The following is a 16,248-nucleotide window of genomic DNA, read 5'->3' on the forward strand; positions in this document are numbered from 1 at the left end:
TTTCCATCGTTTCTACAATGAAGGGTAACACCACCAATCTGTTAAATCACCTGAAACGTCATCACATACTACAGTATGAGATGGTTAAAAACAAAACTGCTCAATCACAAAGTACCAGCGGCCAGACGAAACAAACGCCTATAAAAGCAATGCTATTCAACGCAACACCATACCCCAAAATGTTGATAGGCTACTGTTTCTTGCTAAGAATCTTTAATAGGTCTAGCCTGGCATAATACCTTTGAATGTTGTCAATGTTTAATTGTCATTTAATTTAATTTAATTTATTTAAATATTACATTATTTTTGTTTACAGCATTTGTTTAAATTTGACTGAAGCAAAGAGTATTATGTCTTATTTTGTTTCTATCTTGTTTGGTAACCTAATGTTCAGGGTTTGTAGATCTTTAAAATAATAAAGCTTTTCAGAATCGTGAGAGAATCGTGAATCATGAATAAAATCCAAGCATTAGCCAGAATCGTGCAGCTCTATAAGAAGTTAATATTTTAATAATTTCTAATCAATTTTGTCAACGAAAAGACGTATTACCTATAAAGCCAGAGTAGAACTGTTGTGCGTCTTCGAGCAACACACAGCGGTGTTTCATTTCTGAATGAATCTGCGTTTTGAGCTAATCAATCGGGTGAACCAATGATTCAATGGCCCATTCATAAAGAGAGACATTTACTTCATTCCTGAATGAATCAGCTGTTTGAATAAATCAAATGAATGAATGACTCAATGACTTTTACAGACATTTACCACCACCTACTGGCAGTTTAAGTTTCTTATTTAGAGTATCATTTCATAATGAAAGTATTATTTTAATATTTTCATATTTTGTGAATAGTTCAAACCTGTATGACTTTTTTTTGTGGAACATAATGTAATAATGTGATGTTTAGTCTGTTTTGGTTTCATTTTCAAATACTTTTAGTTTGCTTTTCTTTGTGTCCTGTGTTCTCGCTCATCCTTTTTTTGTCATGGTTATTTATTATGTTATTAATTTGTGCACACCTGTTTTCACTTAAGTTCGTTATCCTGTGTATATAAGACCTTCGGTTCTCTGTGTTCATTGTGTGGTGTTTGTTATGTTTGATTACACACTGTTACATGATTCTCATGCATTACTACTCTTCTGTTGTTTAATTAAAGTTAAGCTGCTAATAGATCCGCTTGCCACGTCTCATCTTCTTCCTCAACCCGAGTGTGACAAATAAATTCTATATTGAAACAAATAAAATATTTCTTTATAAAGCTACTTTTTGTAATGTCTATTTGATGCTTTTCTCATTTAACACAATAATTACTTAAAATTATATTTTAGGAGTCATTTCTCAGCCAAATTTGATGTGCGATTAATTTATGATTAATTAGATAAAAAAATGTAAATGCTTGACAGCCCTAATTACAATAGAAATTACCATAATTTCACAAAATAATGTATTTAGTCAAATGTTACCATTCATGCTAAGGTCAATTACATTAACTGTTTTTAGAGTCAGCCTAATTGAGATCCTTATTGAAAACTCTTTCTGAATCTAACGTCAACATCATATCTCACATTTGTGACTTTATTTCTCGTAACTGACTTTAGACTTTATAAAAAACTTTGTTTCACAATTGTAATTTTATGTATTACAGTTGCAGTTGCTCTACAACAAAACATTTTATACTAATTTGCTGTATTTAGTATAATTTGCTACAATTTTTGTAGCTTGTAGTGTCGCCAACTGCTAGCTTGACTATAGTTAAACTAAAATATGAATACCAGGTAGTTTTACAAGCAACAGTTTCAAAATAGCTTTCCCAACACTGTCTATAGGTTAGTCTCAAGATTCTGAATGGCTCAGAATACAGTGCCAGTCAATGGGCCAGATTTATTATGTGCCAGGCATGCAAAAATAAAATAAATAAATAAATAAATCATAAGTCTCATCACTTAGAAAAGTATTAGCACACCTCTTCTCAACTAGCCACATGATTTGAGGTTTCATTCATGTCTATAGCACAAATGGATTGTTTAAATCCCTAACCATATGAATGAGCAATAGTAATACTGATGGTTGCCTTAAACTCCAATAATGAAAAACAGATGGCCACAAAAAGAGTTAGGGAGTAAAATACTTTTCATCTTATTTTAAATGCAAAAGACCGAGTAGAAGGAAGAAGTAGTTGTAGGGGGGAAGAGAAAGAAAAGAGCAAAAGACTGTTGGGTTGCGTCTCAGGTACATGCCTTCATTCGTTTCAGTGGATTATTCATTTCCTTTTGAAGTGAAGCTGCTCGCCCAGCGAGGAATGTCTGAAAGGCAGCTGAAAGGAGACTCTCATATTTCTCCAAGAGCAGCTTGTCATCTGGGGGGTAAATACATCTGTGCAGAGAGAGGGAGAGGGAGAGAAAAAGCTTTATCTGATTATCTGATTTAGCAGCCTGGTCTGCCTGCTTTTCTAATCACTTAAACAAACCTCAATCGTTCTTTTCACACATGCATTTGTCCATTAATGCTGTGTATATACTAATGATTAATAAACTTGTCTTTATATTAGACGTTAAGACTAAACAAAAGCCAGAGACGTGTAAACCTTTGTCTATATCTGTGTGATGGATCTTCAGATCAGCGCCATATTGGGTTGTGCATATAATCAAAACCAGCAACTGGCTTTGCTTCGGGACCCAGATTTTAAATTAGACATCAGACAGCAACACTCTACAGTACCAAAATTGTGCAAAAAATATATATAAAAAACCTTTAAATGCATTTATATTACTCGTAACTCTTTACAAGAAGTACATGTAGTTAAAGTAAGTTAATTCAGTATTTATTAATGCAGTATTTATTGATCTTTTAAACTTTGTTAATGTTAGATGATAAAAATACAACTGTCTATTGTTAGGTCATATTAACTAAGATTAATAAATGAAGATTAATAAAGTATTTTTCATTGTTAGTTCATGTTAACTAATGTAGTGAAACAACACATTACATTACATACTAATCTAATTAAACTTGATTGTAAAGTGTTACCATATAACCATGAATTAGACCAATAGAAATTAGAAAACAATTTAAATTCTATACAAACATAAACAACATCATAAGTGTGATTTACCAGGTTTAGCTGTTATTGTATTAGCTGTTTGTATTAGCTATTATTACTATTAGCTATTTAACCAGTCACAAATCTGTATTTGTCCCAAAATACTGTAGAGTTTGATTGGACTCCCTTTTAAATGTTGATAATGTAAGGCATAATGTAGAGATCATAAGATGATTTTGACTTTCAGACTGCAAGAATTATCCTGATTATTATCCTAGCTACTTACCACATAAATTAACCTTAAATATAAAGAATTGAGTTAAAATAATGTTATCATGTGAGAACAAAAAGACCACAGAGTGATACGAGAAGCATGAAACTAGCACAGTGTTGAACATTTTACCATTCAGCATATTCCAGAAAACTGTGTAATAAGCCCATTTATTACATTTTTCTACAAAAAACAAGTTTTATTTTATTTGTATTTATTTGTTTTGTATTTAGCATCGTTCTTTCCTTTTTTAGAACAGACTGACCCACCATTTGAGATCCTCTGATCAAAATAATAGGCGCCTCAATCTAAATAAATAGTGAAGGTGGAGCAAGTGACACGTTATACCTCCCACATTTCCGTCTAATAAACTAATACTCACTTGGCATGTGACATTTAAAACAGCTCTTTTGGATTCCAGCTTCAATGTAATCAAAAGCTCAAGTAATGTAAATGTTCAGATCAGAAGATAAACCGCCCCAAATCCATTAAGAGCTACAAGCACGATGGACAAACTTATGTGGGAGAAGTAATCTAGTAAGAGTAAGTGGGCTTAGTCTTCGGCATATGGCACGCTGAAATCTGGGTCTGACCCACTAACCTCAAACACTTTTTTTTATGTTTCAGCATCTTTTGGGGTGTTTTTATAGAGTTGAACAGAACAGCAGTTACGCGCATGAACATAAAATGACCTATTTAAGAAAAGGCATTTGTTTCGTATTCCTCCTCTGTGGCTCTGACGTGGGGGCTCCGTATTAAGGAGCGATTTGTTGCAATTACGAAGTGACTCGTGGTGTGTAAAAATCAGCATATGCTAAATGGTGCAGTTTCACTATGAAGAAGCCACCCTACCTCTTCAGTAAATACAAATGGTTAGTTGAGATGCTTCTGTAATGAGGTCAGGTTAATCAAATCTTCGTTTGAAAGATCCTGGTGTCTGAATTTAAATGTAACATGAGGTCAGGTTAATTAAATCTTCGTTTAAAAAGATCCTGGTGTCTGAATTTGAATGTAACACCTGACATGAGTAATAAAATGCAAGAAGCATTTGGCTGCTAAGGAATTTGGCTTCTTTACAAAACATTAGTAGTCATTAAAGGAGCAACTTGGAGTTGTTTAATGTTTTGAAGAAAGCGATTTCCTTGTCTGAAAAGAATATATAAAAAGACTGGCAACTTTTGGTGACACCAGGGCTCTCAAATTACTGGTCATGAGTGAGGTAGTAAATATTGCAAATATATTTCATTTTTATGTCATTATATATGTCATTTTCCATGCCTTGAATGAATGAATGAATGAATGAATGAATGAATGAATGAATGAAATTCCGTTTTATTTTATTTTGAACATGGCTTTTAGTGTAACTACTAGTGTAGTATAAATGCAAATAAATTTATTTCTGCATGACACAGCCTTTAATGTTGTCTCTCTCTGTCTTTCTCTCTCTCTCTCTCTCTCTCTCTCTCTCTCTCTCTCTCTCTATATATATATATATATATATATATATATATTATTTTCGTTCCAATCACTGAACAACACGAATGGGGGCATGTTCATAAACAAAATGTTCCCTAAACACTGGATTCAGACATGCCTTGGTGCCTTACTATCTAATTCTTCTGCCTACGAAGGCAGAATTGTTTAAGTCTTAGAAACAACCTTTGTCCTTGCTTTGTCCTCACATGATAGCCCAAGAAATTGATTCATACCATCGCATATCACAAACCAAGCCACAAGAGACCCCACAGGAGTAAGCGGGCATTCTTACAGGATAACAATTGTCAAAGCGGCTTCCCTACCTGTAGTTCCCCAGGTGGCGCTTTTCGTGCTCGTCCCTGGAGACCTGCTTGCGTACTTGGGCCAGTCTTTCTTTCTGAAAGCACAACACAAGTGAATAAGTGGTGAGAAGTAGGAAGAATGACAAAGACATAATGCCCTGTTTCTGCTGGTGCTATCCTGCAGTGTAATTTAGCCACCCAAAAGCGAATAACAATGTCACTGAATGACTCGTTTCCCATATTACGAGGCACCTTAATGAAGTCTGAGAGTTAGCAGGCGCATATAACAGTCTCTCCTCTATACTTGTTAATACAGGGGGCTTATTCATAATTCATATAGATTTAACTCCCACTGTACCATTTTAATACATCAAAAACTATAATTGCGGAAAGGTCAGCTGGTCAATTTGAGTTGGCGCAGCAGGGTGTCTTCTATAATAGTCACTGATCTCTGTTAAATGCTGGTACAGGCATATTCGCTCAGCCCCCAATCCCCAAATCTCACTCCTCTTTTGCATCTAGCTTTGCCCTTTGAAAATACCACCTACCTGCAGTCATCTCAACCTCATTCATCTCTTCATTTAATAAAAAAGTTGATCGAAAGACCAATCAAGAACTGGTGCACAAAGCTCCATAAGAACTTACTCTGAAAACATGCTTTGTCTGTACGTCTGCATTTTGAAATATGAATACTTATAAGAATAGTTTACTTAAAAATGAAAATTCTGCCATCATTTACTCACCCTCAAGTTACTTCAAACCTGTATGAATTTCTCTCTTCTGCTGAACACAAAGGAAGATATTTTGAAGAATGTCGGTAACTAGACAGTTGACTGTCCCCATTGACTTATAAAATACCATGGAAGTCAATGGGGTCCATCAACTGTTTGGTTACATTCTTCAAAATATCTTCTTTTGTGTTCAGCAGAAGAAAGAAATTCATACAGGTTTGAAACAACTTGACAGTAAGTAAACAATGACAGAATTTTCATTTTGAAGGTCGCTGTTTTCACTGTCCTAAGAACGGGCTGATGATTTCCTTGTTCTATGAAGTCCCTCCTTCAGAAATACGTAACGAGTTCTGATTGTGCCAGCGGTTCCTGTGTTGTGATTCGACAGCAGCTTAGCGCACGTTGCCCGGAAAGTTCACGCCTCTTACCATAACGTGGAGATGCATGCGCTCAGTGTTATTGTAAACATGTCTTTAATATTACCCTATCAATTTGAGACGGAATCAGACCCGGAGAAGTACAGCGTCCCTGGGAAGGCCAAACAAAGGTGATTGGACTCCGGGATGAAAATAACAGCGTCTCTACGACATGGCGACAAACACACTCTACAAACGCAACTCTTCCTCTTCTCCGTGGGAGCGCAACAAGACCACGCCCCCTTTTTTTTGTGTATTCCTGTGGGCGGAGGTTAGTCAAAAAAACTGTTCTAGTGGCGTCATTAAAGACGGAAGTAGAGGGATGTAGTCCAAACCGGCCGTTCGATGTAGTTCTGTTAAACAAAATATCTCGCTTGGCATTGAACTTTGAGCTTTATAATTTTACAGATATTATTTATACTCTAACAACAACATTACACACTAACTAAAGTTTGAAACATGGGATCACGAAGAACGGGACCTTTAACTTAAACATGACCTAATAAAATGTTGCTCTCTAACAGCTGAATGGGTCGTACCAGTTCCTCTCTCCTGCGCTCGAGTAGGTGACGTTGTTTCTCCCAGTCCGATGATCCGGCCGTCAGTTTCCGCGTGGATCCCTGTCCATACAGCCGTCGCTGGGCTTCCGCTTTCTGCTGGGCCAGATTCCGTCGTTTATCACTCGCTCTGGGTAAAAGAAATAAAAAAAAAAACAGGAAATGCTCAAGTAATAGCACTCAAAGTAGCCTAAACTCCCAGCCGAAATCCTGACAGACTCCGAGACTCCATACATCACTCGACTTGACAGCATTCAGCACTTCAAGATTTCATCGCTCACTGGCCCTTCAAATTTGCTGTTGAAAGTGACCACTCAGGGTCAGTGGGCTCCTGAACCACAGGGGAACCCTCTCGTTTTATTGATACGACTTTCACACTTCTCGCTGAGTTATTGGATTTGTCCAGCCACTGCTGGGGAAATAACACAGGAGTTGCTTTGATATGTTACTGGGAAAAACTCAGCTGGATCAGTTGGGACACAGTAAACATCTGTGGAGACTTCCAAGAAAATCACTGCGACAGAATGGTAGCAATGCATCCTTGAAATCTGATCCACTGCTGTATTGAGTTTGTCTGCTGTTGTTTCCTAGGACCATTGTTGGGCCACTCTGGTATATTTAGTACAAAGGGTGGACCTGGGATTTGAAGGCCAGGTCTATGGTAATCAATCACCGGATACCCCGCATACTGACATACAACTATACATGCACAGATGTACACAGGCAGTCATCACTCAAATTTTGAAAGTAAGCACAAGCAAACATTCACAACTTTCATACAAACACACACACACACACACACACACACACACATAAACATAAATGAATATTTTAAGTTAAATAGAATAAAATCGTTTAAAAAAAAACATTATGATTCATCCTTCAGTTTGAAGAAAATGCATTACCCTTGGTATTTACAGTAAAGCACTTACAACTTAAGTCTATGGGGCCATCATACAGCATAATAAAATAAAATAAAAATATACAATTACTGTAATTATTTTAAAATTATAACTATAAAAATTATTTGTCTGAGACGAGTGGGATAAAATAATTTGATCACCTTGTTATTTCCATTTCTTTTAACTTATTTCATAACCATTTAAATTCAGTAAACCTGGTAATTCACGTTATATCAATTCTGATGGCAAAAGATATCTTGGTCAAAATGAAGACCAAAAATAATGTGACATTTTGTGGTTATCAATCTTGAGTTGAGTTTGTCTTTAAACCTATATGAACTCCATACATCTACTAAATATCATCTTGATTTCAGTTGCATAAGGGTCACGGCAAAATGGCTCAGTTAGTTCTGTGAAAAAAGATAGATAGCCCTGAAAAAAGGTTGTTTGCAAATGCCACTTGTTTAAATATTTTGTTATGCAAAGCAGTGACTTTCAGATATTTTTAAGTATAGCTCAAGTGTCCAAATACTTTTTGGGGCCTTCACACTGCAACAGAACATACTGTAAATACCACAGGTGCTGCACGTAATGTGCTCACAATAAGCTAAAACTCCAAAATTATCTTTTATTCTTACTGTATCTTAAATCAAACAGTAGCTATAACAAATGCATGAGGACCCATCAAAGAGTTTCAGACAACTTTTTAGTTGAGATCAAGGAATCAATATTTTTGAAAACAAAAAAGACTGTGGACAGCCGACAATTGAGAGTGATTTTTCTGATTAACTCATTCGCTTCTCTTTCTAATGGGACTCTGGAGAGAGTAATGCTTCATACCTGATGTTGAGCAGTTTCAGGGCATTGAGTAAAGCCCCCTTCTTCACATCGTAATCAATCTTTTGATCTGTCCCAAAACTCGGAGCACGATTGATCTGTAGAGGGGAAAAAAAGATAGAGAGATGTTATCTTCTTTCATATTGTTTTCTTCAATTTCAAAATCAAAACCTGAAGCAATCACCAACTTTTAAAGGGGACAGAGAAGCCACAGTAGAAACGGTCACTATTACACATTACTGAAATCAGAGGCATCAGCTCTCATTAAAAACAAGTTCTCTCTTAGTGTCCCAGGAACCGCAATTGGCACTGATGTTGAGAATATAGAGTGCCTCATGTACTACAGTAGTCAACATTTGAAGTAGATCAAAACCTTTCATCAAAGTTACGTCCCTTCCAATGACTTCTTAACTGCTAAGACCAGATTACTGGACTCAAGAACCAGGTCAGTCTGATTTGTGAATGGTCATTGTACAAAAGCTCAAGAAATTCATTCATTGAAAAGGTTAGACTCAAAAGAACAATTTTGGTCACAAATCAGGCATTGCTCAGCAAAAATATTAGATAGAATCTCCACATCCACGTCCATATTGGATCCAGCCTCTTTACCAGATCCTGTGAGAAGACATCCATTTTGTTTGGTATCAAAACTGTCTGCAGTTTTGTCTGATATCCAAAATCAGGTTTAAAAATGCATTTTGTCTGGTACCTTAAACTGAATTACTAAAAATCTTCAAGGAACACACAAATTGTATTAACCATGTTTATGATATTTGTATTTATCATTTAAAAAATAAATAAAAATGAAAGCGTCTCTGGGTATGAAACCTGGTTCCGAGTCCCCTACGAAAGAGACAACTTAATTGTCCGCTCATTGTAATGGCATGGAAAAGAGCATGTAAAACAAATCTTAACATTTTTATGCCTGGGAGAAAGAAAATCACATGGGTTACAACATGAGGGCGAGTAAATGATGACCTCTATGGAGTGAAGCGCTACATGCAGGTCATGTGACGTTCAAAGTTCAAACAATTGCAACTTTGATCTTGTTTGCTACTGAGCTTTCAAAGCACAGCCAGTGATTACTAGACAATTCACATAGCATTGCGTATGTGGTGTCATTAAATCAAAAGATGGAAGAAAGACTGCATGTCTATTTCCACTGAGTTTGTGACAAAGGCATATCATGAACTGATGCTATCTGCTACTCTTCAGTGCTACAGACATTTCCTGGCTTGCTTGTTACGTGACAAAACATCTGTTGTTGTTCTTTAAATATGATGTCTGATTGGGACAAATGTGATCAGCCAGGCAACAAACCAACCAGTCCATTATGCTGAACCTGTCAGCACTTGGGTTTGATCACTTCTTTTCTTTTCTTTTCTTTTCTTTTCTTTTCTCTTGTTTGGTTTCTGTCTCTTCCACGTGAGACCACGCTCAGCCGATCGCGTGCTGCAATCAGTGTGGCCGCTCATTATCGCTCACCTGTTTCTCTTTGTCTCTTGATTTCTCTGCTATATATATACTTTGTTTCCCTCTGTTCTCTGCCAGTGTTTTGTGATTTTGTTAGGTTTGGGATCCCTGTTGGTTTTGTTTTGTTTAGTTTTTCTCTTCTGACCAGTTGTGTTTCGGTTGCCTTTTTCCCCCCCGGAACTCTCCGGTCTTGGACAGCTCTCCTGGTTTTGACCATCTGACCTGGTTCTGGTTTTGGAGTCTGGATTCTCCTTCAGTACATTGCTTGCCTGCTTGGACTGTCTTGCTGTTCTATCAGCCTAATCTTGACCGTGAGCTTGGATTTCTCTATTTCTATCTGCCCCTTGTTTGATCTCTCTGTTCGTCTTATTTGCTGATGGACTAATCTGGATTTCAACACCAGACTATTTGAATTTCCCTCTACCAATTGCCCAGCGGCTTGCGTTGTTTATGTGAGTTGCAATAAATAGATTTTTCTGCTTTTGGGTCCTTCCTTTCAGAGAATGTAACAGAACCACCAATGATGATGCAGATAGACTTCACCACTTGATCGGCACAATATTTGATCTTTGCACGAGGAATCTTCAAGTGCTGACACTTCGTGGATGTCTGACAGCTGACTGGGAAAGAAATCATCACTAAATGCAAATATATTGTTAGCCCTTTCATTCTGTCATTACCCAGGGTGATAAGCGCGCATTTACATTTTATATGTATCAGATCAGCTTTGTTTGGTTTGCTTTGGATGGAATAATGGCACGATCTAAACGCATGAAGCCAAAGCTTTGCATTCTGCTTTACATATTTGTTTGAATTAAATCATTTATAACCATTCAGACTGATTTGAGCAGTTAATTAGAGATAATTGAGCAATAGAATGTCTTTCCGTGCATTAGTATAATCTGTCACATTCCTGCCAACACAAGCTAATTCATCAGATGCCAGAGTTATTTTCTCTGTGGAACTAGTGGGAAAAAAACAGCACAGGAAATGAGACCAGCTCGTGATATCTGCACAATCGCAGTGATATATGGCAATATTCATTCATAACTTTTATGCACAGTGCTGCAGTATTTGAAATGTTGACCAGAAACTCAATCTTTTGCCATTCTTATTGTTGCAATGGACAGAAAAACAACTATAATTCAAGAAATACAAGTGAAAAATGCTTACAATTTTCTTAATAAATAATGTGCCATATTTTAGCTTAAGAAACATACAGTTTGATTTGTTTTTCAAGTAAGTCTCTTATGCTTAGCATGGCTTAATCTTTTTGATCAAAAATACAGTAAAACGGAAATATTATTAGTTTAAATATAATTGCAGTTTTATATCAAAATATTTTAAAGATTTTCAATTTACAGCATTAATTTGAAGTAGAAATCTTTTGTAATATTATAAATGTATTTACCATCATGTTTGATCAATCCTAATGCATCCTTGCTGAATAAAATTATTAATTAATTTAGAATGGTATAGTTTTATAATGGTTTCACACAAATAATATTAAGCAGCAAAAACTGTTTTCATCATTGATAATAATATGGTGGGTCAGGCAAAAACTAGGAGAATCCTTTAACGCAGCCTTTTTATTATAAACAAAATAATGAGGTTAATCCAAACAGTAGAAATCTCAGGAGCAAACAAGTGGCAGTAAAAAACAACACAAGATAAAGAAAAGAACTAACCGAGGGATAAATATTGAAAGGATAATGAGAACTAAACTAGAAATCGGTGGAAGTAATCAATCAAAAAAATTAGCAATTATGAAAACAAAATCAAACCATGACAACCAAAGAAACAGAAAAGAAACACATGATATACAAACTAACGCTGCGTACGAAATTGCATACTGTTTGAGTAGGTGCTACATTTTAATTTTAATTTACATGTACTTCACGACCGTTAAAAAAATATGTTCTATATAGTATGAATATGGGTAGTGTGAATGAAATTCGGACTAACTACATCCACCATGTTGTTACTGTCATGTGACCTACCAATGGCAGTTGCATGGCTTCACCACCTTTCTCAAATCCTCTCCAGTGGCCTAATGGGATAGTAGAGTGTCCATCAAATGTTCACTTAAAGGTATAGTGGAGGATTTTCTTTTTCCGGGTGGATCATCAAGACTATTGGTCCTCCTAGTTGTCAATCATTCTGGTGATATGTTTACGTAAGGCCGTCGTACGTGCTCGTCCCTAGGTAGTTTTCGCTTTCTGCGCATGCGCACTTTCAGGTGTATATGTGTGGTGAGCTACGGTTTCAGCCATTCATTGAAGCTCGCCGTTCTCACCGGGTTTTTTCTAAATGTCTGAGGGTCGCAAGAGAAAAAGTGTCTACGAATTGTATGACAAGAAGAGAAAGGCCTCTGAAGAAAGAAACAAGACCAGAGTGTTTTTGGGAGAATATTTCACACGCTGGCGTGCACTAAAAGCACAGGTTGGGCTTCCCACTGATGCCTCAGTCGCGAAGTTTCTACTCGATAGGTAAAGTTTGGCATGCTATTTGGAGAAATCCATTTAAAATCACTGCTAGTAAAAGTTAATGTAAGCTATGATTAGCGATGCTAGCCCTGGCACAAGTCACGCAGCAACTTGTAAACAGAGCGTGCACGAGGAGAACTAGGCTTGTGCATGCTCTTCTCGTGCACACGTTTAATAGGCGTTACCTCTCGGGAGCAGGTAGAGTGTTGCGCATGTGCATTTTTTCAAAAAGTGGAGAGGAATTCTTTTCAAAAATTCGGGAAAATCCTCCACAATACCTTTAAGAATCTCAGTGTAGTAAGTCAGTAGTAATTCATTCGGGTACTTTACCCCTACTGTTTTTTGAATACTATGTTTTCGTATATATTACTCTTTTGGCCTACTGTTTTTCAAGAAAGGAAGAATTTGATTTTGTGACATTACCCCCCTTTCTCGGTAGGCACCTCCTGCCGCCATGAGAGGAACAACATAAGTGGAGGGAGGGTGGAGGAAATGGTGAGGAAGAGAACACTGGGAGCCGGCAGCAGACAAGTCCCTTGATCGACCCAAATAGGAGCCAAGAAGAGGATGACCCACGTGTAATGGAGCAAGGGCAGAGCCCGGGGTCCGCCCGACAGAGGTGAAGTTGGGCATGGTGGAGACCCAGGAGACACCATAGCACCAGGGGGCCAAGGCAGAGCCGAGGTAATCAGCAGCCTAGGTGGAGCCAGGGAGACGGAGGACTGAGGCAGAGCCGGTGTGAGTGAGAACTGAGGAGGAGTGGGAGGGAAGGAGGAGCCCGACAGAGCTGAAAGGGTTGGAGGGACGAGGTGGAGCCAGGGAGACGGAGGACTGAGGAGCAGCCAGAGGGAAGGAGGAGCCCGACAGAGCCAAAAGGGTTGGAGGGACGAGGTGGAGCCAGGAAGACGGAGGACTGAGGCAGAGCCGGTTTGAGTGAGGACTGAGGCAGAGCCAGTGTGAGTGAGGACTGAGGAGGAGCCAGAGGGAATGAGGAGCCCGACAGAGCCAAAAGGGATGGAGGGACGAGGTGGAGCCATAGTCCCAGAAGTCTGTGTCAGAGGCGAAGGAGGGACGAGTGAGCCCAGTGGAGCCAAAACAATGACAGTCCCAGGTAGAGCTGAGGGAGCGAGGAGCCAAGGCAGAGCCAATTGGTCGATGGGCCGAGGTGGAGTCATGGGCTCAGAGGCCCGAGGCAGAGCCAGGGAGTTCTCACACCAAGGCGGAGCTGGAGACCGAGAAGCACAAGGCTGATCCGAGCAGTTGAGCGAAGCCACTGAAAGAGGAACCAGGGCTGAAGGGAGGCAGCAATATACAAAGTAAGAGTCCATCAAAACCAAAACTGAACGTGACATAATAACTGAGCACAGATAATAACTGAGCACCAAATCAGTATATTAGAATGATTTCTTAAGACTGGAGTATTGGCTGCTGAAAATGCAGCTGTACAATCACATGAATGAATTACATTTGAAAACATAATAAAATGGAAAAGTTATTTTAAATTGTAATAATATTTTAGAATATCACAGTTTTTACTGTATACATTTGATCAAATAAATGCAGCCTTGTTCAGAGACTTCTTTCAAAAATATTATAAAATCTTTTGATGGGTAATGTATATATGTACCAAAACTAGCTATGCCATTAATAGACTTAAAGCAAAAAAGACTAGAAAACAATATCATATTTAATACAAGAAGTCATAGTGTTATTGATGATCAATAAAACATAATAATCATCTGTATCTCAAATAAACCATACAGCCAAGGAATAATATTATTACTTTATTACTTTGTATTAGTACAGAGAAATGTTCTCCTTCATATAGTAGTATTCATTTCGCTGTCAGGAATAATATTGTGGCAAGCAGGACGAGAGCCGGGGAAACAGAGCGAGGACGGTGGCGCAGTGGCGTGACGGCCTTGAGTATCACAGAAGGAGATCTGGATGAATAAAAGGAGGAGTGACGACAGTGCGAGATGAGAGAGGACCAGGCCTGGGACATTTATGTTGTGTTTTTATTGTTTTTATGCGGCAGTCGTCCGTAAGGGCCTGTCACTTTACTTTCATTTTGTTATTTGTTTATTCTATGATATTGCCTATATGATACCAATCTTTCATTTGAAAGTCACGTGTCTAGTATCTTTAAAGCCGCATTTTTATATCTAAATTTATATCTAAATTACGTCATATGCTCTCATTGACAAATGCGGAACAATTAGTTAAAGGTCCCGTTTTTCCTGTGTTTTTGAAGCTTTGATTGTGTTTACAGTGTGCAATATAACATGTGTTCATGTTTCGCGTGTAAAAAAACACCGTATTTTTCACACAATTTACTTATCTGTATACCGCTGTTTTCACTGTCCTAAAAACGGGCTGATGACTTCCTTGTTCTATGAAGTCACTCCTTCAGAAATACGTAACGAGTTCTGATTGTGCCAGCGGGTCCCGTGTTGTGATTCGACAGCAGCTTAGCGCACGTTGCCCGGAAAGGTCACGCCTCTTACCATAACGTGGAGATGCATGCGCTCAGTGTTATTGTAAACGTCCCTGGGAAGGCCAAACAAAGGTGATTTGACTCCGGGATGAAAATAACAGTGTCTCGACGACATGGCGACAAACACACTCTACAAACGCAACTCTTCCTCTTCTCCGTGGGAGCGCAACAAGACCACGCCCCCTTTTTTTGTGTATTCCTGTGGGCGGAGGTTAGTCAAAAAACTGTTCTAGTGACGTCATTAAAGCAGGAAGTAGAGGGATGTAGTCCAAACCGGCCGTTCGCTGTAGGCTTTGAAAGGGGACTTCTGTTAAATAAAATATCTCGCTTGGCATTGAACTTTGAGCTTTATAATTTTACAGGTGTTATTTATGCTCTAACAGCAACATTACACACTAACTAAAGTTTGAAAAATGGGATCACGAAGAACAGGACCTTTAATGCGTTCATGACATCAAGGCTAAATTATTGTAATGCTATTATGGGTGGTTGCCCTGCGTGCTTAATAAATAAACTACAACTGGTCCAAAACGCAGCAGCAACAGTTCTTACCAGAACCAGGAAGTATGACCATATTAGCCCAATTCTGTCAACACTGCATTGGCTCCCTATTAAACATTGTATACATTTTTAAATATTGCTGATTACTTACAAAGCACTAAATGGTTTAGCTCCGCAGTACTTGAGTGAGCTCTTAACGCATTATAGTCCTTCACGTCTATTGCGATCTCAAAATTCCGGCCAGTTGATAATACCTAGAATATCAAAATCAACTGCTGGTGGTAGATCCTTGATAGCACCAAAACTTTGGAACAGTCTCCCTAACATTGTCCTGGAAGCACACTCTGTCAGTTCAAATCTAGACTAAAAACACATCTCTTTGACCTAGCATACACATAGCGCATTATGGACTTCTATAATTCAATGTTAGGCTGCATAGATTAGGTCAGCCGGAACCAGGAACACTTCCCATAAATCCTGATGTACTTGTTACATTATAAGAAGAATGGCGTCTATGCTAGTATTAGTCTCTCTGTTAATCCCGAGGTTTACCACAGTCCGCTGGATCCAGGCCGTATCCAGATCTGATGAAGGACCTGCGCCTGGATATGATGACAACGCAGTCCTGAAGTGTCAACTAGTCTCTCCCCGTGAAGGTTTCCTTCCCTTCCCTTTACCTATCTACAGATAAAACGTTGTCGGGATAATTCCGGTTCACGTGGCTACGCGGAAGCGATACAAATTCTGTATTATACATTT

General features: G+C 38.2%; 1 protein-coding gene across 5 annotated transcripts in view; it reads right to left on the reverse strand.

The window, feature by feature from the left end:
* The window catches only part of LOC311282093 (tubulin polyglutamylase TTLL7-like), a 164,438-nt gene that overhangs the window by 42,646 nt on the left and 105,544 nt on the right, over positions 1-16,248 (reverse strand). For all 5 annotated transcript variants that reach the window (XM_084395657.1, XM_084395660.1, XM_084395658.1 and 2 more), the window contains 4 exons: positions 8,536-8,630; positions 6,776-6,923; positions 5,111-5,184; positions 2,238-2,373 (listed from right to left, as the gene is read on the reverse strand). In XM_084395657.1, coding sequence (XP_084251783.1) covers positions 2,238-2,373; positions 5,111-5,184; positions 6,776-6,923; positions 8,536-8,630 — 453 coding nt within the window. The remainder of the gene's footprint in view (positions 1-2,237; positions 2,374-5,110; positions 5,185-6,775; positions 6,924-8,535; positions 8,631-16,248) is intronic.

The sequence above is a fragment of the Rutilus rutilus genome (assembly GCF_951802725.1).
Source record: "Rutilus rutilus genome assembly, chromosome: 22".
NCBI classification, from domain to species: domain Eukaryota; kingdom Metazoa; phylum Chordata; class Actinopteri; order Cypriniformes; family Leuciscidae; genus Rutilus; species Rutilus rutilus.